We start from the raw sequence: 25360 nt of genomic DNA on the forward strand, positions 1-25360 counted from the left end.
GAATATCAGAGAAGAATAATGAAAACTTATAATACAAAAAGAATTTAAGCGCGCCTAATTAGAGGTGTCATAATAAGCAGCCAACAAAAGGGTTTGATTGCGCTGCTGTAAGGAGAAAATTGCAGGTAATTTTACTGATTTCCTTTATCACATGTATGCAGTACAGCACTGTTCAGCAAATCAAAGCACTTGGTGTCTTTAGGCATGCAAGCTGTATTAATCTTTTATAAGAGTGATACACCATGATTAAGTAATGGGTAAAGACTGATAAATGACATTGTTTTATAATTGACTGAATAACAGTAATAGCTTCATACTGGTCCCTGTCTGTTCATCTAAACTCTTTAGATCATCCTGTGTTAAATACTTCTGCATATCCCAGCTTATGTCTCTCGAAATAAGGAAGGAATTGGTGTTTCCCGGTGGATGGCAGGTCTGAAGCTCTGACAGCAGTGAGTTTTTCACTACGCCTGAAGTGCTGCTGCTCTTCACTGCATATTTAATGACTCTTTTTCTGGCTTATTCTTCTCTCCTGTTTCTGTCTAGCGTAGGTTCAAGAGGGAGAAGAAATAAAAAGAAGATTACATGCTGTTAAATAACAGGGAAACAATGCATGTTTAACTGTAATTAACCAGTGTTTCTAATCCTTTTTGTCTTATAGGTCAGCCGCATCAGGATGGTGTGGTCTTTCATCAACACCAAACCAGTTTATTTTTTAAAAACTAGTTTTATTCTTGATATAATTTAGCATTATCATCAATATGATTAAAATGTCCGTTTACAATGATTCACTCATTTAACTAAAACATTTAGAAAATAGATTAAGTAGCTTCCATAAAATTGAAACATTTCACACTTGCAGTGTCATAATTCACATACTATCCATCCAAAATAGTTTTCGAAATTAGTATTAGTGTGTCCCAAATCATATATGTTGAAATAAGTATTCAAAAGATACCCGGATGGTCTACTTTTTCCGGTTAGAATCCAAAGTGCAATTTATGTAACCGGGCACAGATCCATGCACATTCTAATGGCTAATATTACCTGCAACATATTCCACATCGGACAAGGATTCGATTTGAAATACAAACACTACTAAAATTGTTGTATATATTGTCTGTGGAAGACGTAGGACAATAAAATATTTATCCAATCATTGCATTTCTCTGAAGGGTCTTTATGCTTTCAAAGCTAGCTCGCAATTGCTAGCCTCTCTGAAAATGACCTACCTTAACTTTTAAATGCATCATTATGCAGAGTTCTCCACATGAAAGATCCATGACGGTAGGAAATTAAATTAAATGTGGAGGATTTTAACTGTGACAAGATTATTGACAAAGACAGTTTCAGTGATGACAACATTTTAAATTTAGTATAAATTTAAAGTATAAACTATAAGTATAAAGTATAAAAAAGTATAAACTCAAATGCTAAAATGCACTCTAAATGGCACAAAAAAGATTTTCAGGGTCACACAAGTTCAAGCCATATTGTAATTACCATAATTATGACATTTCAACTTGTAGAAAGCATTTGCGTCCTCATAGAGTTTGTAAGTACAGCTTGTAAGATGGGAATTTTCTGAGAGCTCCAGGTGCGTTCACACCATATCATAATAACCGCATTTACGAGATTTCAACTTTTAAAAGCGTTCACCTCCTCATAGAGTTCATAAGTACAGCTTGTAAGATGGGAATTTTCTGAAAGCTTGTTCCACGTGACTGCTGTACCATTTGACTGCAGAAGATTCATTTAGGCGTTAGTGGTGCCATAGAAACGCAACCAAAATTTTCAAATGAATCCTGATTAATGTAGATGTAGACCTAGTCCGAGGACATTTTTAACTAAAAAGAAATGTATACCTGTATGATAATACGCTGTACCCACATTGGACCAGTGGTTTAGAAAATAAATGGATGATTCAGCGGCAGGCACCATATTCTGGTCAGAGATGGGAATTCATTTCAGTGCGTTACTCCTCACAGTGCATTATGTAATTGAATGAGCACACTCAATAACATCCACTATGGTTTTGGACACCTACTAATGGCTGTCCCCTCAAATAGTGCTCTATATTAAGGGTGATTTCTGATACGGCTATGCTCTACGTGACTGCAAAAGTGCATTGTGAGTGACATCATATATAGTGACAGCTCACCTAGCTCCATAGCCAGGCACAGAGGCAGAAAGAGCAGCAATCATGTTGGCCGACTGTGTGTGTTCAACAAGACACAGATAATTGTTGTCAAACCATTTAAACACATTTAGTTAAGAGCATTTAGTACAACTGTTAGTAGAGGAATGTCACAATTTAGAACAAAATGTGCTGTTTCTTACTTTTACAAAAAAAAAAAAAAAAAATGTGATAGGAAAATACTATTTAACAAATTTCACATCATATTTGGCCAGTTAATTTGAGTTATGTAATTTGCTTTGTCCAAAATCATACTACATTTGGTTTAAAACTTTGCAACCATTAAAAAATAATATTCTATAAAGTATGTATTATGAATTAAATTTGGACATACTATACCTGCTATTGTCACGTGACCTGTCGTTGCGTCACTTCACTGCCATTCTCAACTCCTTTCCAGTGGCCTCATGTGATAGTAAAGTGTCCTCCAATGCACATGACAATTGTGCATTCTACACAATAATGTGGTTTTACCCAATGACATCATACACAACATAAAACTTTAAGCAACAAATCGGTCTCTATAGCAATTCCTGAAAGATTAAAGGGATAGTTCACCCAAAAATGACCTCAAGTTGTTCCAAACCTGTGTGAGTTTTTGTAATATTTTTGAGTGAACTATCCCTTTAAATGGCAAACAGTGGGCAGTTTAAACGGTGACAGGATGTATGTAACTAAATGACAGAGTGGTCTGAAAAAAAGTATGTCCCAAAGCTTGCCCACTATTTGTCTCAATTCACCGACATAAGGCGTCTAAGGTGGGTCTTGAAAGCTACTTCCCTACCTCTGATCTACTGGGTAAGCCAGTCTGCAGAAGAGAAGGAAAATGAATGCTGCGTCCCAGGCTGGTTTTTGATAGCCTGGCTCCACCCTCTTATGTACTTCCGGTCAATCTTAATTTTCCTTCAGTACTCTGTCTGGGATTGCGTTATATTCTCTGGTTTTCTACAATCAAATTTTAACCAGTCCAATCATCGAACAGAGGGAGTGGCTGAGAATGATGATGTTGATGTCATGTGCTACAGTCTATGGTTTGAGAAAACATACGTCACGACCAAACGTTAGCGACTGGTTATGGCAGATCCAATAGTTTTTTTTTTCAAGGAATAAAAAGTAAAGTATAGTTTTACAATAGTTTTTTTTTTCAAGGAAGTTAACGCTTGTCAATGGAGAGTGGTCAGACTCTCTGTAGAAATAAAATGTGCGAGAGTCTGTTAGGAACAAGCTATGTTTTTGAGCATGTAAGGTACGACTTAAAACCAGGACTCACGACTTTGTAGTGTTCCAGGCAAAGTCACGTCAAACGGCCAAAGCACAAGGAATTACGGTGGCTAGATGTAAACAAAGCATGGGCAACCATATGGGGCTTATGCTCATTTTCAATCGTTTCTATTGCCAAAGGTGCTTACTCCTAATTTGAGGGGAACGGAGGAAAAAAATACAAGGCAAGAGAATCTGTCACATCTTTTATTTTACATTATTTGTATATTTGGAAATCAATGTGGTATTAATTTATTCTTAATCCCTGTAGGGGCTGCCATTGTTTTTCGTGGCTTTGTGACGTCAAAGCTCATAAACTGGGAGTATATCGATCTAGTACGAGTTCACGGGTGGGAAGTCAGGGATTTGACGGCCGTTCTAGTGCACTTTCACTGGTAGAAGGTTGGAAAAATACAGGTTACAGGTTGCCTGGAACGCAGCACAAGGCTTGGATAACTCAAAAGCAGACAGTCTTTAGTTGGTTTCAGACTTCAAAACCAAACAAAGGGCAGTCATAACTTTACAAAACATAACATAGGCCAAATGGCAAAAGAGAAACAACCATAGACAGTAAAAGAAATGGACACAGCGACCCCATTGACGTCTACGGCGAAATAATGAAGTCAACCTAGGGGCACTCACTTCCTGATGGCTGAGCGAACTGCGCAGGCTCAGACTGAGCTTGACGACGTAGATGTGACGTGAGCCTCCTGTCTGACAGCTGTGAGTCTTCTAGTAGATGTGGAAAGCGAAATCTGAATCACGTTGTTTAAATATTTTCTCCCGTTGCTTTTGGCTCACTATGGGCTTCTCCCCATTCTTCCCCCTTGACTTTATCAGACTAGTCTCCAGGACATGTCTCCACGTCCCCCCGACTGCCTCATAGACAGTAAAAGATTGCCTGGGAGTGTCTCCTCAGGTCTATACGGTAATTTCTCAACTGTGCGACAGGGTCGCGTTGGTTATGACGCAATCGTTAGCCTATTTTTACAAAAACAGCTTCTGCGGGGCGATAGTGTAAGATACAAGGTAATGGAGCCTTTTATACATTGTCGTGTTTCTTTAGAAATAAACAATGGACAAATGGAGTCTTTAAACGTCTCAGATGTAAAGTTATTCACTGTCAAAGTGACTCAAAAATGAATGGGAGTCAATGGGATGCTAACAGCAGGTGATGGCTTGGTTAGCAATGGCAGCCCCTAGGGGTGGAACGCTTTCCGAGCGCTAGATTACCCCCTTGGAAACAACACTTAAGAGTTCACAGCAGTTGGTGCCACAGTGGCTGGAAGAGTCCTCACAGTAAAGGGCAGGGGGTACCCACCAGTGGCTGGGAGAGTCATTGCAGGACACACTTAAATATAAACTTTATATACAAAACTGTACATACTTATAGGGCATATTTTTTAATAAGATGAATTGGAAGGCTGAAATGTTCTGTTCATATTCGAGTTGCAACTGTATCGAAGAATAATCAACATCAGTCTTGTTCTTTACTCCTGTGATAACTGCAAATATGCCAGCGTGGGTTGGTCTGTCAGGTCAACAGAGGCATCTAATTCCTTCAGATGAGTTGAAACCACACATCAAGACATGCGACACATGATGCAGGACATGCATGTGTGCAGCATAGAATGACTGATTAAGTACACACAACATACATTTTTGTCCATTTTACTGTGGAAATTTACTGTGTGTTTTACCTTCAGAGGAGGCCTTTGCAATTTAGAGGCCTCTTTCAAAGGAACGGTTGGGGACCACACATCATTCAGTCCAATGAATTGTTATTCGTGCAACAACATTTATTTAGTAACAAAACATCACTGTTGCTCGGAGACGTGCAATGGCTCTGTGGATTTGTTTGGAACTATTTTCATTGGCAAAAATAATGCAAAATAGACAATGTTGTAAGACTAAAATGTAGGCTAACATTAAACAAAATGTATTCACCTTACATTAACATTCTTCTTTATTGAACTGTTGTATGAAATCAAAAGGCTATCACATTTGCAATCAGTTTGATATTCGGGAAAATCATGCTGGGAAAACCACTGTGGCCTGTTTTGAGGACATTTTTGACCCATATAGCTTGAATTTCATGGTAATTTTTATTAATTTTAGTGGCAAGTTGCCCCTAGCGTGATGACGGGTGGCATGGCTCTTTTTTGTGAAGCACGTTTTCAAGTAAAACGTGTGACAGGCCCCTACTGGCTAACATTCTATCGTTTTTTTATATGTAAACACGCAGTAGACAGATGTGTTTGACGGTCCCGCTCTCGTCTCAAAGTTTATCAAAGAGAAAAAGCATTCTGTGTGGTTCTGTTCACACAACAGGGGTTCGATTAAAAATGTAGATGTTAGTCCTGAAAATTCTCTATGCCAGTTTATTTATATAATGCGTAAGCACTCAAATACAGGACTGGCAAACGTTTTCTGCTGTTGTGCTATAGGTGCAGTCTCATTAGCAAAATTAGCTGCAAAACAAGGTCAATTGTCCATTGACTGAATAGCGATGCAGTATGTTTTTTTGTAAGTTGAATATGGAAGGCAGTCTGGTGGAATATTGCACGTGTGAAATATGGATTTTACACAAACGCATCGCTTCGCTTCAATTAAGCTGTGTGGGTTATAATGGATGGATACACTTTTTTGGACTTCAAATTTTGGACTCCAATTCACTGCGATTATAAAGCTTCGATGAAAGAAATGGCTTGAGGGTGAGTTAGTCATGGATAATTACATTTTTTGGGTGAACAATTCCCAAAAGATTCCAGATTCCAACTGAAATTACTGGATTTAGCTCACAAAACATGTTATTCTGATATTCATGATATTCTTCAAAATATTTTTTCTTTCTTTCTGTGAACTATCTTTTTAAGGGCTCTCTGGTTGAGAATCACAGGTCATTCTGAAGTGATCTAATCATCATTATTCTTCTTCCTTTGCTCTAATAATGGAGATTGAAAGAGGTGAATGCTAAGATGAGACTTTCCTTAGAATGAGGGAACTTAACCGTGCAGATGTAGCCTTTGGTGTCAATGCTGTTCTGCCTGCTGTTGTACCAGATCATGGACAAGTGCATTAAAGAGCTCTATATTTAGAGATAATGGCCCTCTTAAACCCGGCGTTGTTCTAGGTAGGGGTAAAAGGCAGATGCCTAGGAGGATGTATTGTAAAGATGGTCTTATCGTACAAGTGTAGTCTTTGATGAACTGCACATCTGAGAGATGACTGAAGGATATGTGACGGGTTGTTGTGAGTTGTTCCTCTTAGAGTAGGTATTCTGATCAATAAGACCCGATTACCTATATTTATGCATACAGATCTAAACATGTGATGTGGTCAAGGAAGCTTAATTGTGCCTTCATCATACTTGTACACATGATCCTTTTTCATCAGTTTGTTTATGAACATGGAAAGAACCATGACTAAGGGGAGAAAAAGACACTTGGAGTGTTTTAATATTTAAGAGAGCTTTTCGACCTCGTCTGTAAGCACTCAAACTCAGCCTTTGCCGTTGACCCACTGATATTCACACATCTAGTCATTTTCCCACGACTCTGCCTTGTATTTTCACACTCTGAACAGACACGCACATACATTGTTTAATAATGTCACACAGTCAAGAAGAAAAGCTGGGCATTTTTAGATGTTCTGTAATCCATGACATTAGAGGTTTTTGAGACGAAAAAGAAAACACGAAATGGCTTGTAGATTTCTTTCCCGCAGTTATGTATTGTCTATTGAAAAAAGGAGATATGGCCAGGGCATATTGAATAAAAATAGGGTTACTTTCGCCATGGTTTGCTTACTTGCTAGTTAAGTTATATTCAGGAAGGGGGCAATCTCATTTTGAGAGCACTTTATTGAACAAAAACTTGTATACGTCCTTCAGTGCAGGATGATATCATCAATATTTTTCTGCTTTTTTAAACTGACTGTTTAAAAGACTGAACTGAAACATACATGTGCATATGTCCGCTGTTTAAAATCCATCCTATGCGATGGTGGGGTTGGGAGCTCGATGAATATGCAAATTATGGTTGTTCAATTGATTTATTACCAGGACAGTGCACCTCTCCCCACACTCCCATCCCATCTCTGTTGTTTCATTTCAGAACATTCTAATTGCCTTACACAGAGCGAGGAAACAATGTTTATATGATGTTTGTAGAAGGAACGTGTCCAGCATGCCTGAATCTTGTACACAGATGTGTTTACATCTCAGAAACCTGTTTGTTGTTGTAAGGGCAGAAATAGGGCCTTTATATCAAATATATTATTAAAATAAAAGAATATATACATAAAGAATGAATTACTCAGATTTGTTACCGTTTATGGAGCATAGTTTTAGTTATGGTTTGTTAAAACATTAAAATTTCTGTTAAAAAAAGTTTTGTTTAGCATGCTCTATACAATTCACAGCTAAATCTCTTGTTTTATTTAAAAAAAAAAAAAATTGAATTTTGAGTGGCATGAGGGTGGATGTTAGCCTGACAAGCCAGACCCACATCAAGATGTTTGGTCTGGAAACTCACCATTGACAGGGCTCAATCTGAGGGGCGGGATAAACGGTTGTCTTTTAAACTCTTTCTGCACGCGATAGGATAGTGCTACAACCAACCAGAGCAACGAAGGTGAAACAGACCTCGCTGACTGATTAAACATTCGCCGTATCCGGTCGGCTAAACTCTGAACACATCTTCCCTTTTTAAGAATGACTTCAGTGCCGTTCTTTGTTCTTTTCTCAGAGAAAAGCTTAACTCCAAGTCTTCCAGAGTCGTAGTCAAAGCTGATTCGAAAGACCGCCGTATGCCAGTTTCTGTGTTTACTAGAGGCACGCAAATGCAACTCGGCCGTCGTCATTATGGCCCCGCCCATCGACCCTATACACAATGTGATTGGCCCGTCAAGAGTTTGGCGATTACAGCTCAGAAAGGTATCGAGAGTGGCTAAACGACACACGCGGGCAGATTAGATTTGCTGCCGCTAGGGTGCGTCTAGATTTCTAGGTTAGGTGGATGTTGAACATAAACTGGACTGGACACAGGGATCTGTGAATGAGTGTATCATGTTTAGCTATGCTTATTTAGAAGAGTTTCTGTTATGTTTGGTAACCATCATGGGGACGAGTGGAGCATGAGATTGGTTTGAGAACAGATAATAACTTCTCTTTTGTCATACGCATTCATTAATTGCTATGCTGATGCTATAAAAGCCTTCATGCAAATTGGCATTTATTGAATTAGCTAGTGATAAACAAGCTTCCACAACTAAAAATATTTAAGTTGAGATTACATAATGTTAAGTTAAATATATGATTTAACTAAAATATTTTTAAGTTAAGAGGAAATAATGTATGTCTGCATGTTCTGCTTATTTAACCTTTGAATTTTCTTAACTCAAAAATTGTCAAGAACAAACATATGATTGCCTCAGGCCCTCAATCAAAAAATTTTTTTGGGGGGGTTTACAGTGCTATGTATGTATTTTTAGAAGTCATAATCAACATCCACTTGCCATACAAATTTGATAGGTCATGTGCCTCCTCCTCAGTTTGCTTTGGCATGACTCTTTTGAATGTTCAGCATTATTTTATAAAGAGGAGGGAAGAGGACTGGTGAAAATCCTTAAAATATAGCAATTATGGAGCTGTCATTGGTAAGGTATTAAAGTCGAACTAGGCTAAAGGGAAAAAGAAAAGGGGTGGGGATGAGAAAATGGCAGGGTCAAGCCCAGCTCAAATCATTAAATGAATAACCCATTTCGTCTTTTCCACAGGAGAATTAAATGAACTGCTTCTGCCTCTGATGTGAATGGTCAAATTGTAATATCTAATATGAAAACATTTAACACACACACACACACACACACACACACACACACACACACACACACACACACACACACACACACACACACACACACACCAAATAAATACATTTAAAAAACATTACACACAACACCTTCTTTGACTTTATATTATTTATTACTGTACATGCATACAGGATGTGGTTACCAAATTGTTTAATGCATTAGATAAGCCAATATAACAGCATAGCACAAGCGAACCTTAAAAATATTATATAAATGCTGGAATAAAACAAACATTTGAAAAAAACACCGGAAATCGATTATTCTTCAGCCTCCAAGCTGAAAAAACACTGTAAACCAATATTGGCTTTACCATACAACTTCCTCCCTCCTACAGAGAAACGGTGAAACATATACATTGAAGCTGAAGTAAAGCAGGGCAGAGGGAAACTCAATCAATTATTGATGGTTAAGATGCAGAGAGAGTGCTGCTGCAGATGGAGCAAGTGTGTGTGTGTGTGTGTGTATGTGTGTCAGGGGGTGTTAGGGGGATCTGGAGAACCATTTGTGCCAACATACATGGGAAAAAACCGGAAGTGCTAATTTGAGATCAATTTAAAAACCGTGACAAAGTGTAGATGATTCTGAAATATCTGTCTTCTCACATTTACATATTAGTAAATGTACAGTATTTGGTGAGTAGGTGATTGTTTGGTAGGAAAAATAAAGTGGGTTGTTGTGTGTACTTTAGGCATAATTGCTTTCTTTTTGCAGCAAGATTGGTTAGGTTCATCGGCACATTTAAGGAGTGTGATTATTCTGAAATTAGCAAATGTGTGAACATGCAGACGTGTTTTTGGAGAGCACCACTTTTCCTGAACATCTGGTGTGATGTCTGAACCATTGGGACTTTGTATTTATAGTCTTAACTGCTAATTCTCTGGCAAGCCCCGTATAACAATCATTTTTCCACTCTTTTTAGAAGTCTCTGTATAATTATTATGGAACACACTATAGCTTTACTTTTGATTTCATAGTGGGTGTATAATCCTGATGAATGATCAAAATGCATTCAACATGACTGGAGTACATTTCTCCTATCCATCAGAAAATTTCACATAAGCCTTGGGATATATGGCTGTAAGACTGCACATAGTCAGGGACTAATTCTTACCCCAACTGTGTGTGAAGATGACATTTATCACAGTCAAGAGACAGCGAGAATGCAAGCCAATAATGTTAAAAAATTATAAGCTGTCAGAAAATAACTGAAATATGTATTTGTTTTTGAAGGCAACAGATCCTAAATCTTTTATGTTATTCAACATGTCATATGTTGAGAAAGAGCATGCCTCGCATAAAGGAGGGGCTCGTCATAAATCTGACTGTCCTTTTATCAGCTGCCACTGTAATTTATCTGATTATCTTTCTTTGTGTCTGCTTTTTATTGATTTTGTCTCTCGCTACAATTGGAAACACCTTATGTTGTGGTTTTGTTAGGGCTAAGCACTCTGTGACTTGCTGCTCCTTCAGAAATCCCCCCAAAACAGCCTTAAGACATGTTACTTTAAGTAAAAAGAAAACTACAAACAAACCCCCCTAAAACCCTTGTGACCTTGAGTCAAACACTTAACCCCGGGTTTCTCCATAGGGACTGTTGCCATAGCAAGGGAAGTCACATTGGATAGAAAAGCTTCTGCTAAATAGCAAACAGCTTGTGAGGACTGTATGTCTTTCTGTGCACTGTAAAAAAAATATTATTGGTTTAACTTAAAAAAGTAAGTAACCTGGTTGCCTTAAATATTTGAGTTTATTAAAATTAAAAATTTGAGTTGATACAATGAAGGAAATTGGTTTAATAAATAGAAACTGAAATTATTATTGTATCTGAACCACATAAAAATGTGATAAATCATGAAAATAGCACAGTTTCATTGCATCGTCACAAATAAAACACAATTATTCAATATGCTTGCAAATAATATTTGAATAAAGGTTGTCAATTCTCAAAAATGTTCATTGTATTAACTCAAATTTTTAATTTCAATGAACTCAATTTCAAATTTTAAGACAACCAGGTAATTTTTTTTTTTTTTTACAGTGTGGAGTAAAAACTTCTGGTCGATATAATCACATCAAATAATCATATTTTATTAATAAAAAGGTTAGCAAGAGGCACAATTAAATAACACCAAAATCCCACCATATTTTACAATCCTGTACTCTGTGATTTTGGTTTTATGGTGTTTATAGGGATAGTCTACTAATACAAATATATTTTGAAGAATGTTGGTAAACAAACATTTGATAGTCTCCACTGACATACAGTATTTTTTAAACTACACTGTAAATAAAATCAAATAAAAAGTTACCTGGTTGCCTTACATTTTTGAATTCATTGAAATTAAAAATTTGAGTTAATACAATGAACATTTTTGAGAATCTACAACCTTTATTCAAATATTATTCAAATATTTTGTAAGCATATTGGGTAATTGTGTGTTTTATTTGTGATGACGCAGTGAAACATGCCAAATTGTGCTTTTTTTCATGATTTATCACATTTGTATGTGGTTCAGATGTGGTTCAGATACAATAATATTTTGAGTTTCTATTTATTAAACCAATTTCCTTTATTGTATCAACTACATTTTTTTATTTAAGTAAACTCACAATTTTAAGGCAACCAGGTTATTTAATTTCTTAAGGTAAACCAACAATATTTTTTAAAGTGTATGAAAGTCAACTGTATGGTTACCAACATTCTTCAAGATATCATATTTTGTGTTAAACAGATAAAGGAAATTCATACAGATTTGGAACAACCTGGGAGTGAGTAAATTATAGAATTTTAATTTTTGGGTGAACTATCCCTTTAAAGCGTCATGGGCAGAGCATTAAAGATGACTGGCTTCTGTGTAACCTCTAAGCCTATAAATATTTTATGGTCTAATACATTTGATTATGACTTCTGGAATTTAACTATGTTTTTAGACTAAAACAGTTCAGTAGAGTAAGCATATTTGAAATATGAAATATGTCATGTGGTGATGTCGTAAGTCTCTGCTTGCGAGGGAAATACAGAGGTCAAATGAAATAACAGCACATTCTCGGTGTCAACCACCCTCACCATTTTTGCGACCGAAATGACCCGCTCTCTCATCCAGCACCGCGGACAGCGCCTGCGTCTCACGCGAGACTCAGCAGGAAGTGGCCATCATTCGCTCTTTTCATTGCGCGCGCCCCTCCCATCCCCTTTCCTCCCGAGTCCCTCGCAATGACTGGCGAACGGAGGCACAGCACGGAACACGTATGCAGCAGCAGCAGCATCTTTGCTCTGGTCGAGTGAAGAGATTGCAGTGTCTGCTTCAGCACCCGAAGTGTGTCAGGATATTAAAAATTTACCAACTGTCGACCAGCCCTCTGAATGCCGAGCACCACGTCAACAAACTGACACCTTTCCACGCGGCAAATATCCCATCTTGCTTTTAATTCGCTTGTGCGGTTAGGCGAGCGCTACCCGAGAGCAAAAATGTTGGATCCATCCTCCAGCGAAGAGGAATCGGACGGGATAGTGGAGGAGGAAAGCCGAGAGGTGATGGCTCCTCAGTCCGGATCCACTCGCATCTCCCCCAGCAGGACCAGCGAGAGCTCCGATAGGCTCCAACCCACCAGCCGAGGCTCCAGCGCGCGACCCTCCAGCCCGAGCCCGTCGGCCGTCAGCGAGCCAGAAAAGGAGGACGTGGAGAAACTGCAGAGGGAAGAAGAGGAACGAAAGAAAAAGCTGCAACTCTATGTCTTTGTGATGCGATGCGTCGCCTATCCTTTCAACGCCAAGCAGCCGACCGACATGGCAAGGCGACAGCTGAAGGTAAGAGCACGAGGTGTCCGGGTCTCACCTTGAGAAAACGTAATGCATGGCAAGCCATTATAAGCAAACGTTGCACATCAGGTTATATTAGGCTACTCATAAAGTGAGGGAACATTTGCAAAAAAAAATCTCCATATACTTCATGGGACACCTATAAAATCAGTCCTCATTGTCAGCCTGTTTTTAAGCTCAAAAGGTCCTGCCGCGAGCCCTCAAACCCGAAGGAATTCGTGCACATTCGGTCAAATTCGGCCACACGAGACGAGCTCTAATTATAGATATTCTTCAAGAGGCTGATGGACCAAAATAAAGCGGTGTCATTGCCGTAGTACGGTCATGTGACTCGTTCACACTGGAAGTCGGTGGTTGTGTTTGGTCTTGCGGTCACAGGATATTCGGTTCCATTTGCGCCATCTCTCGCGCCACTCATTCATCTTCCAAGGTGACTTTTGGCGTAACAGATGCAAACGCCGAATCCTCTGTTCAGAGGTCGAGCATAACGAACGTGTTTGTCATGTCACATGATTTATGTAAATAATTAATCGTTCATTGTCTTTCCTTTTTATTAGTTATTTCACGTAATTATTGTATTCAGGCATTTTTTTTTCTCAAAAGCCTGTTGATAAAGTAAGGTTCGTTTAGAAATTATCCTTAGAGTTTTATTTGTAGCTATCCAGTTGACTTAAGACTGGAAGAAACAAAAGAAACCTATAGATTTCAGTTACTACCATAAAAATGTTTCCTTGTTCAGAGAGGTTTCTTTCAGAGGTCCAAACCAATCTCCCTCAGTTATTGATCCAAGCTGATCCCTGACTATTTACAACATGCTCTGAAACCATGGTTAACAGCTAATACTGCTAATAGTAGACAAAGTGACAGGAAGAAAAAGGGCCGCAGTCCAATCTTTATACCTGCGTATCTGCTTCTATACACTTTTTAAATAAATTATAAAAAAGCTAAACAATTTGGATGATTAAACTTTACAGTTCTAGAAAGACTGTTGTGAGTGTATGGATTTGACCTGACATTGTTTCAAGCATATGAAAATTTAATCCGGGGCATATAGGTGCAACATGAAAATATCACATTTTATTTCCTAAGAGCAAAAGATTGCGAAGATCAGAGCTTTGAATTTGTGTAATGCCAAACAGCAGGTATTCCAATGCAATCTTACTGATCAAAGTGTTTACATCTATAGACCTCTTCGAGCTCACGTGAGGCATTGAATAATAATATGGAACTCATACATCCACAGCTTTTCGGCTAGTCTATTGTGCTCATCTGACTAAGCCATATTGCATCACCAAATCTACAGCTACATTGACAATGTCAGAAAATAAATAGACAGACTAGCCGAAAAGCTGTGGATGTATGAGTTCCATATTATTATTCAATGCCTCACGTGAGGTCGAAGAGGTCTTTGATCAGTAACATTGCATTGGAATACCTGCTGTTTGTCATTACACAAATTCAAAGCTCTGATCTTCGCAATGCGTGCTGTTCAGTCGAGTGAGTCAGGGCTGGCTGGTGGTATTTGGGTCATTACAATGAATTTCAGAGTTTAGTCACTGTTGAGGTCCTTTAGGTTCAAAAGAATCATTGCAGTCAATCACTTCAGTGACTCAGAATCATCCATGTGAATCATCGGCGTTGAAGGACGTCTATCAAGAGTCGGGTCGAAAGAACAATACCGCTCTGTTTTTTTTGTTGACTATATTTGAGGGATACGCTAACATCATCGAGAGGAACATGATGGTGAATGGTAAAGATCTGTACATAGTTTTATTTAACGCAGTATACAAAATAACATGCTAAAGATAATTAAAAAAAAACATTTTTTTTTTGATTGTGTGAAGTTAAGTTCACACAATCAAAAACACTAGTAACAGATGAAAAATATAATTTAATGTTAAAAATAGCAAAAATCGGATACTCCCTTTAACATTTTGAGGTTAAGATATCATCACTAAAATCATAATTAAATGTTATTCTATCTCTTTAGGCTGCACTAATTTATTTGCAGAAAGCTTGACTAGTAGTTTTATGAGTGCTTATTCAGCTGATGTGATATTGGAGGAGCTCAGGGGATTGAAGGTAATGGCTGTAGCAGTATGTCTCATTAAGTAATCACAGTTTTTTTTTTTTATCACACAGAAAATCAAATCTTCTTTGTGCATTTGATTTTCTTTCTCTGCTATTTGACTGCCAAAGCAGGGAAACAACATATATCCTTTATCAGGTTAAACCTCACTTGTGGATTTAGATGTTACCTAAAATGTTATGTCATACCATAAAGACAGTTTGGTCATGCCGGTGATTTTGTTACAGGGAGAATGACACATCTTGTGATTCTATTCATTATGAAATTCATTATGAGTCATTTATGAAAGTCCTTAAAGGAATAGTTCACCCAAAAATAAAAATGCTGTCATCACCTACACCCTCAGGTTGTTCCAGTCTTGTATGAATTTCTTTCTTCTGCTGAATGAAAAAGATGTTTTAAAGAATATGGGTAACAGTTAAATGGCCCCACTAACTTCCATAGTATGGGAAAAAATAATAGAATGAAATTAAATGGGGCCCATCAAATGTTTTGTTACAGACATTTGTCAAAATATATATTTTTTGTGTTCTGCTCAAGAAAGAAATTCATACAGGTTTGGAACAACTTGAGGGTGAGTTAATGATTTTTCGATGAAGAATTCCTTTAAATGGATAGTTCACTCAAAAATGAAAATTACCCCATGATTTACTGACCCTCAAGTCATCCTAGGTGTTTATGACAATCTTCTTTCAGACGAATACAATCGGAGTCATATTAAAAAAATGGCCTGGCTCTTCTAAGCATTATAATGGCAGCCCAAAAAAAATTTGAAGCCCAAAAAACTGTATCCATCCATTATAAAAGTAATCCACACGGCTCATAAAGACCTTCTGAAGCAAAACTATTCGTTTTTGTAAGAAAAATAACTTAATTAAGCCTTCGTATATAGTGAATAAATAGCTTGATAAATAGCAAATAAACATCTAAAAGTCTCTTTATTTGCACTTTTTGAGAGGAGTGCCTTTCGTTTGTCCATGAAAACGATCTCACTCGTGCTGACTTACAGAACTGTACTCACAAAGCTTGCGATATACACATATACACACAATTACAGTATTTCAAAATATCTGTCTTGGCACAAACATTATCAGTTATGTCTTGTGTGAACATTTGGTTAACTGTTTGGGAAAAGCATCGGATGTGTTACATTATTTTAGATCTGTGCGGTACAGTAGATCTTAATATTGTAGGCTGTCTGATTCATTAATGTTAATCAAACAATTATGGTACCATGGGGGAAAAAGTTTCATATATATGTTTTCCTATAGATATGTGATGTTGACTTGTTGTGTCAAATTTGGTGTTTTTACCAGGTATGGTTGCTAGGTGATTTTTTTTCTGGAACCTTCATAAAACTTTTACTTTCTCAAAATTGACTATGCTGACAATATATCGAATTGAAACAGGTGTAGCTCATTCATTTTATGTCTGATTCAAACAAGTCATACATTTGAAATCATTTCAAGAAGAAAAAATGTATAGCAAAAATTATCTCATTGCAACTCATTTTGCCAGCACGGGTCACATAGATCTGGTGAGCCTGTAGTTTAAGTGAATCCCTTTTCTTTGCATGACACATTGACATTCCAGTACAGAATGGCTCTTTCGGCATTATCCTGATCATTGGACAAGCATGGAACGGAAGGCTCTCAAGGAGTGTGTAAACGTCACATCCTTTTGATTTTGGCAAAAAGTCCTTCACATAAAAATTTGTGTACTACAGGCTTAGGAAGTTGTGGAAGGTCTAATTTTTTAATGTTTCGTTTCAAGCTGTTAACACATTGTCAATAAAAAAAGCAATCAATACACACAAAATACAAGAAAAATACATCAAACTTCTCACAGGTTACCTAAAGCCATATCCATGGACATTATAATCTATTATAATATAATATTTTCTCCTTTAGTTATAAATGACATCATATGTTAGGGATATTATTATTACATTTGCTCAATTTTACATACATACTCTTGGGCCATACTCTTTCATCCATACTGGCTAATAACAAAACTTATTTGATTTTTGTTTATTCACAAAATACCCTTAGGCATCCTAGTATGCAGTGAGTGATTAGTGTTGAAAGCAATCAAATCCTGAATTAGATTTAACATTTTTTGCTCTTCTAAAAGGCTGCCTTCTTAGTTTGGATGAGTTTTTCATTTAACTTTGGTGTATTTGAAGGGCTTATCATGGTTTATGTCTCCAGCAAACTGCTCATTAGTCAGCTGTCCTCTGCTCAGCCAGTCCATTATAAAATTCAATAATGTTGAATGACAGCATCATTGTTTCTATAGCATGTGAATCACATTTCATTCTCTTAGTTTTTAGTCCAGGAGGTCACTTTTACTGTGGGTTTTGCCTCAGACTAATTTGTATGCCGTCATCAGCGTCTCCTGTACTCACCCTGTATCTGCTCTCATGAGCTTCTGGTCTGGGCCGGCAGCCCTTGCTTGAACCCCAGATGATACAGGCACACGATAGAGATCTCTCAGCAATTTTGTTCACGGGCCTTGGGGGAGGATAAAATTTCAATTATCTGTATCCTTCCCGTGTTTGATTTCATCACTGATAGATGGTAGATGTCCCACCATTTCAGCAGATAAGGTGGTCTCGTTACACGGACACATCGTAAGAATGCAGAGGCCCTTACAGACTCCAGACCCTCTAGCTTTTTGTTGCACCTATAAACTGAAACGTTAAGATTTTCATCAGTACATACAGTGTACATCCCGCTGAGATATCACTCCTCGCCAAATAATACTGGTGGTGACAGCTTTCAAGGGCTCATTGTCTTTTACTTAGCTGCCTAAGCAAATCTTCGTGTCATTTCAGATGAACTTTTCTGCAGATGATGTCTCCTTTCCTACCCTTTTGTCCTTTAGCTTTATTTTGATCTTTCTCTTCCTCTGTGTTTTCCCTAATTACCTGCTATTTTTGGTCACAATTACCTGTTCACGTAATAGGATTTGCTTTTGAAGGATATTAGGTTTTAAAATGTCATAATATATATATATATATATATATATATATATATATATATATATATATATATATATATGTAAATACAATATAATAAATAATATTAATAATAAAATATACAATATACAAAAAATATACAACAAATTTAGTTTTGTCAGGACCACTATCATCAAAGATGATTGACAGTTAGCATATACGCACACCTAAAGGATTATTAGGAACACCTGTTTAATTTCTCAATAGTGCAATTATCTAATCAACCAATCACATGGCAGTTGCTTCAATGCATTTAGGGGTGTGGTCCTGGTCAAGACAATCTCCTGAACTCCAAACTGAATGTCAGAATGGGAAAGAATGGTGATTTAAGCAATTTGAGCGTGGCATGGTTGTTGGTGCCAGACGGGCCGGTATGAGTATTTCACAATCTGCTCAGTTACTGGGATTTTCATGCACAACCATGTCTAGGGTTTACAAATAATGGTGTAAAAAGGGAAGAACATCCAGTATGCGGCAGTCCTGTGGGCGAAAATGCCTTGTTGATGCTAGAGGTCAGAGGAGAATGGGCCGACTGATTAAAGCTGATAGAAGAGCAACTTTGACTGAAATAACCACTCGTTACAACCGAGGTATGCAGCAAAGCATTTGTGAAGCCACAACATGCACAACCTTGAGGCGGATGGGCTACAACAGCAGAAGAACCCACAGGTTACCACTCATCTCCACTACAAATAGGAAAAATAGGCTACAGTTTGCACGAGCTCACCAAAATTGGACAGTTGAAGACTCATGTTGACTCAAAATATTGCCTGGTCTGATGAGTCTCGATTTCTGTTGAGACATTCAGATGGTAGAGTCAGAATTTGGCGTAAACAGAATGAGAACATGGATCCATCATGCCTTGTTACCACTGTGCAGGCTGGTGGTGGTGGTGTAATGGTGTGGGGGATGTTTTCTTGCCACACTTTAGGCCCCTTAGTACCAATTGGGAATCGATTAAATGCCACAGCCTACTTGAGCATTGTTTCTGACTATGTCCATCCCTTTATGACCACCATGTACCCATCCTCTGATGGCTTCTTCCATCAGGATAATGCACCATGTCACACAGCTCGAATCATTTCAAATTGTTTTTTTGAACATGTCAATGAGTTCACTGTATTAAAATGGCCCCCACAGTCACCAGATCTCAACCCAATAGAGCATCTTTGGGATGTGGTGGAACGGGAGCTTCGTGTACTGGATGTGCATCCCACAAATCTCCATCAACTGCAAGATGCTGTCCTATCAATATGGGCCAAAATTTCTAAAGAATGCTTTCAGCACCTTGTTGAATCAATGCCACATAGAATTATTGCAGTTCTGAAGGCGAAAGGGGAGTCGCCTATTCAAAACAAAGGCGTAGTTTGATGACACCAAGTTTGAGCTCAGAATCTTGGGACATGTGGTCTTCATCTTACAGCCGGTGGAAAAGAATCAGGATAGGACTCGGGCAGAAATCATGTTCATGGATTCGATTATTTACGTTACTGTAGTATGAAGCAGAGCAGGACAGAGTTTTGAAGCAGCTGAGCAAGGCCACTGGAGCGATTGTTACGCAAACACACGGCTCACGAGCAATGGGACTTTTATTATGACAGGACAGAGTCGCTGGCGCCATTACCACGTTTACGGTTATGACTATGAGGTAACAGCTCTGTTTATACTGGCCTAATGGTATTGGTATATTTTACTGCAAAAATACTACATAGTGCACATTTAATGTCAATATTAAAATGTACATCATTTGGGAATTTAGTCTTATTCAGGGGGAATCAGATGCCAAATTCTGACTGTACGAAAGAAGGAGCTGGGGATGGAGGAGGGTAAATAGCTTCTGAGAAACGCAATAGCAGCTGATAATACTGAAAGACCTTATTTGTGCATGCTGTGATAAGCATCATATTCCTATAGGTAGACGTGATCAGCTGACAGTCAGCTGATGTGAGCCTGACTAACGTGACCTGACAGAACTGACCTTACACTTGACTTCTGGTCTTTTTTCAGCAACTCTGGAAGTTACATAGTTACACCAATAGGTGGCGACAAAGAAATGTTTTTAAGAGTTATTTAAATATGATTATAATAATGATTTGTTCAAACAGGTTGATTAATTTAGTAACCAACCAAAAATGAGTGAATCATTCGATTGTTCACTCAACTAATTCATTCAAAACACGAATTACGGACAATATTTTTTTTGACATGTAAGTTTAAACGGAATAGTATTAATATCTTGTTTACTAAACTGGTATATTAAAACAAAACCGTAGTATTTAGTAGAAGAAAAAAATCTTTGAATGTATTTTTTAGAATTAAATAGTTTAATTAAATATTAAAATAACAATATTTTAATATTTACGACATATATACTTAATTTATACAATTTCATATACTCAATATATACTTGAGTATATTTGAGTATATAAATTGAGTCAGCATAAAGCTTTTATGCGCAATTGCATGTGATATCACATGTTGACAGGTTTAGCTTGACTATTGTTTGTGTTGCAGTCACACCTTTGTAAAGGCTGTTGACCTTGTGAAAAACGGCATAAAGGGACTGCAGTGTTATACTGTCACTCACTGCTAGGCTTTTTATCTATGTACAAGCCTTCAGTGGATGCCTATTTAAAATCTAAAACCAATGGCCCTGTTAAGATGCGCAGTGGGTCTGCTGTTGCAGTGTAAGGACACATAGAGGTGTAAAATGTATCACACACATTAGGTTATAAATGAATGGGATGGAAATATATCGAACGGCTGGTTTCAAATGAGATGCATCACCTAGAGTGTTTTATTAATGCAATGTCTGGTGTTCACACATTAAAATAAGGGTCTGTTTATTGTGTGCCTATCTAGGAGAAATAATGCATGTCCCACATAAAAGGCTTTATAAACCAGTTACATGTCTGCATTACTGTATAGGGCTTGCAAAAGGAGATAGTAACAGATTTGTCCCTTTATTACAAGAGGCAAGCACAAGAAAGATGGGTGACTGGGGAATGAACTCAATCAAACCATGTGTTTCAGAGTATTTAGCACAATCAAACCCAATGAGAATGACCCTACAGGCCTTCTCTATGGTCTGAGAGCCCCACTGGGTTGTCCTGCTGGCCACATGATTTTATTCTTGTTCAGACAGGAAGGCAAATCAGAGCAGCTTTGTGTGATGGATGAAGTTACCATGCTTGTATCGAGTTGCCAGGCTCACAAATTCAGTTTCATTCTCCACTGATTTCCAATTGAGGTCTTTTACGGAGCGACACTACCAGCATGTTGTGTGCGTGTGTATAAATCGCACATGCACATGTTGAAAGACGGGTCAGTTTTCTAGGCAAAAGGAGAGCATCTGGTCAGTGTGAAAATGAAACAAGAGGAGAGGACAAGACTGGAAAGAGAACGCTATAAAAAATGTCTGATGGAAATTTAACAAGACCAAATATTAATAAAACAAATGACTTGATCTGTGTCCATTTGAAGTACATGAGGAATTTTTTGTATGTAAGAAAATCTCTTGCAGTTTAATGACTAAATCATGAGATGAAGTAACCAACGTTCATAAATCTAATTTTTAGAGCAGTGAAAACTGAATAATATAAGGGAAGAAACATCCAAATCCCTCAAGAAAAATAACCAATCCCTTTTGTTCTTGTCTGTGATGGGCTTTGAAATGAAAAACAAGATGTGAAATGTAATTTGCATTAAGAAGCCCAAATACATATAAATCCCAGTTCAAGTGATGCTTTGTTTTCTAGCAAAACAAAAATTCCAGGCAAATGTTGGAATTAAACACATGAAACAGTCTGTAACACCAGTAATGCAGTGTGGGTTGTGATTTAATGAGGGATTTCATTTAAAACAGGTCAGTGAGAATGGGAGAGATTAATGGATCCACATTATATTTGCTATTTTTGTTTCTATGTATGTCAAAATCACTGACAAATGACTTTCATAGAACAGTTATGTAAGCAAATTATGTCCCCCCCCCCCCCCCCCCACAATGCATTAAACAGGGCTTTTGCTGTTAAAGATGGCCATTCGGTGGCAGTATGAACAGACACGCCTCCATCTTTCCAAAACCCCGTCCTCAAAGATTCATTAGAGACAGTGTGGTCTAAAACGGAGGAAAATAGCAGTCTCGCATGACAAACTAACAACTGACAACGGCTTATGAAAGTAAATATGCCATTTAATGAGAATGATCTGCTTCAACTATCACACTGTCAGATTCCTGCGTCTCTATATATGGGCTGCCCGATCAATCACTCAAAAAATGATTGACAGGCAGAAAGCACCTTGATGTCTTCAGACTGGCTCAGAAAAGAAAGAATTTGACCTCAGCCAAGTTTTTTAATTTACAGATGTGATCATTTTGTCCATAAAAAAATCATGCAATTTGGCATGAAACGGAATATGCGTTGCTTCCCTATTGTGGCGTAGCCTACTGTATATCTGAGTGAATATCCTAGAATAAATGTAGGACGGGACTTGATTTTGTCCATTGGGAATTGATTGGATGGTTGTTGTTTGCTTTTGCTGTGATCTCATGTGAGTGACAGTCGAAGTCTTCACTCGAAGACACAAATAATGTGCATGGATAAATTATTCATAATGTTTTAATTTCATGGTGAATGAAACTGGGAATCTAATACTTAAAGGGTTAGTTCACCCAAAAATGAAATGTATGTAATTAATGACTCACCCTAATGTTGTTCGACACCCGTAAGACCTCCGTTCATCTTCGGAACACAGTTTAAGATATTTTACATTTTGGTCCAAGAGCAGTCTATGCACACTTTGATCAATGGTTCGGATCGCCACGGTCACATGATTTCAACAGTTTGGATCGCGTGTCAAACCGCCAAACTGCTGAAATCACATGACATTGGCGATCCGAATCATTGATCGATTCACTGATTCAGAACCCTTTGAATCTTTATTTGAGGAACACGGAAGAGAAGACAATGATGAATAAAGTCGTAGTTTTTGATATTTTTGGACCAAAATGTATTTTCGATGCTTCAAGAGATTCTAATCAACCAACTGATGTCACATATGCTTCAATACTTTGATGATGTTTTAATTAGCTTTCTGGACATGGACTGTATAGTGTGCAAAGACAGCATATGCTCTGGGACTAAAATATAAAATATATTAAACTGTGTCTGAAGATGAACGGAGGTCTTACGGGTGTGGAACGACATTAGGGTGAGTCATTAATGACATCAATTTTATTTTTGGGTGAACTAACCCTTTAAGGAAATCATAGAAAAGAATGTTTCGTTCATTCTAATGCTTCATAATACAGAAAGGGGAATATTAAGGGTGGAGGAGAGACATAAGGGTCTGTAGTGAAGGGAACTGGACACAGCAATGACAGCGACACTAATAGAAAGAGAGTGGAGGTCAGATAAGAGATTAGAAGAGCCTGAGAGATGGCAGCAGTTCGGGCAGCTGGATGGAGCAGGAGTTAGTTAGGAGAGGTTCCCGTGGAGATAAGAGGATGTTTGATTGAAAGGCCAGAGCTGGATCGTCTCAGATGAGATTTGGAGATTCTGAAATTACCTTATTAATATAACAGGGTGAGGGGGGGATGAAATTTATCGGTTCATTAAGCACGCTGAGAGAAAAGGACAGGTGAGGAGAGGAAGAGAACGTCAGAGACTGGCAGATTCATTTGGTCAGAAGTAATAAACATCCAGCTGGAAGGTCCTTAAACCTCCGTTGAATGTGAATTATTAAATAGTGGAATAAATGGTGGCTATTTTAGTGCTGCTTTAATTAACTTATGACCTAGAGAGTAAATTTAGCCTGGCACTTTTGAAATTATAAATTCAGATTTATGAATTATATTGATTCATCAATACATAGATAAATGGACACGTGCACATTCATTGTGAATAAGGAAAACAGAACATTTTATGCATCTATATTTATTAATCAAACCTTGTTCTGAAGGATTTTGGAACAGTCTATTTACATTTCTAAAGAGCCAGAGCTGAAAAGGACCCTACATTTGTGTTCAATATTTTTAGGTGCATTGCAGTACGTGTGATTGTACATGTGTGATTTTTCGTGGCTATTTATTTAAATAAGTGTTGCTTTGAGTGAAGTCTGAGAAAGATGCTGAGATGAAGGACATTTGCTCAAGCTATTTGAGCACTTTTTTGTAAAGCCACAATATGTAATTTTTCGCTGCTAGAGGTTGTTTATTCAAAACAAATGTGTAGCTTGATGACGTCTTGATTTCGCAGAGCTTTTATTATAACGCAGATGACTGCTTCTACTTTTTCCGGTCATGTGCATGTGAGGTAACGCAGTGCTGTTTTATCATATTAGATACATTTGAGTGTGTTGAAACCTGTGTTATATTTCTACACTGTGCATTCACTCTGTTGCACACTGCAGTAAGCTAAAACATGCTACTTGCGGTAAATCAGGAAAACACATAAAACACATCATATATTAAAGTGTCTTTGGTATTTCCATGGTTTCTACTTAATAAAACTGGAAATCGAGACTAACACGGACATGATGTCATTGATAGGCGACACACGGACACAGACCATGTCCTGGTTAAAATGGCTTATTTCTCTGGATTTTAATATTCTTTGAAACATTTGGGACACGTCAATAAAATATATAACATTGTTCTGGTTTTTGGAAATTTTAATCTAAAAATCTTACATATCGGGCCTTTAAAAGCAGAATAAGAGACCCAAGGATACTATAAAAGTGCATTTACATAACAGAGATGAGATGTTTTTAGTGAGTCTTTATTTTGGGTAATGAAGATCATACCTAATTTGTTGAAAATATATTCATTATGTGGTTGTTTAATATGCTAGAGAAGATCATATTTAAGACCATACTTCAGCCACTATAAATAACTTACTTCTGCCCTAATAAAGCTCCTAATGAGAATTCTAATATTCATGGAAATAAAGTGTCCTGTCTATGATGATACATTAGAAGCAAAACTTATGTGTAATTTATGTTGCTATTCAGCATTAATTGGCAAACCAAAAACTAAACTTTGATTTTGCGCACAAATAAATATATTGAATTTTTATTATTTTTATCTGCTTTAATCTGCTT

General features: G+C 37.6%; 1 protein-coding gene across 7 annotated transcripts in view; it reads left to right on the forward strand.

Moving 5' to 3' along the window:
* The first annotated feature begins 12117 nt into the window (after positions 1-12117).
* cadpsb (Ca2+-dependent activator protein for secretion b) overlaps positions 12118-25360 on the forward strand; it is a 109729-nt gene continuing 96486 nt past the window's right edge. For 2 of the 7 annotated variants that reach the window (XM_067460144.1, XM_067460145.1), the window contains exon 1: positions 12118-13139. In XM_067460144.1, coding sequence (XP_067316245.1) covers positions 12801-13139 — 339 coding nt within the window. In that variant the 5' untranslated portion in view covers positions 12118-12800. The remainder of the gene's footprint in view (positions 13140-25360) is intronic. The other 5 variants (XM_067460140.1, XM_067460141.1, XM_067460142.1 and 2 more) reach the window with 3 other exon arrangements.

This window comes from Pseudorasbora parva, chromosome 12 (assembly GCF_024679245.1).
Source record: "Pseudorasbora parva isolate DD20220531a chromosome 12, ASM2467924v1, whole genome shotgun sequence".
In the NCBI taxonomy this organism is placed as follows: Eukaryota; Metazoa; Chordata; class Actinopteri; order Cypriniformes; family Gobionidae; genus Pseudorasbora; species Pseudorasbora parva.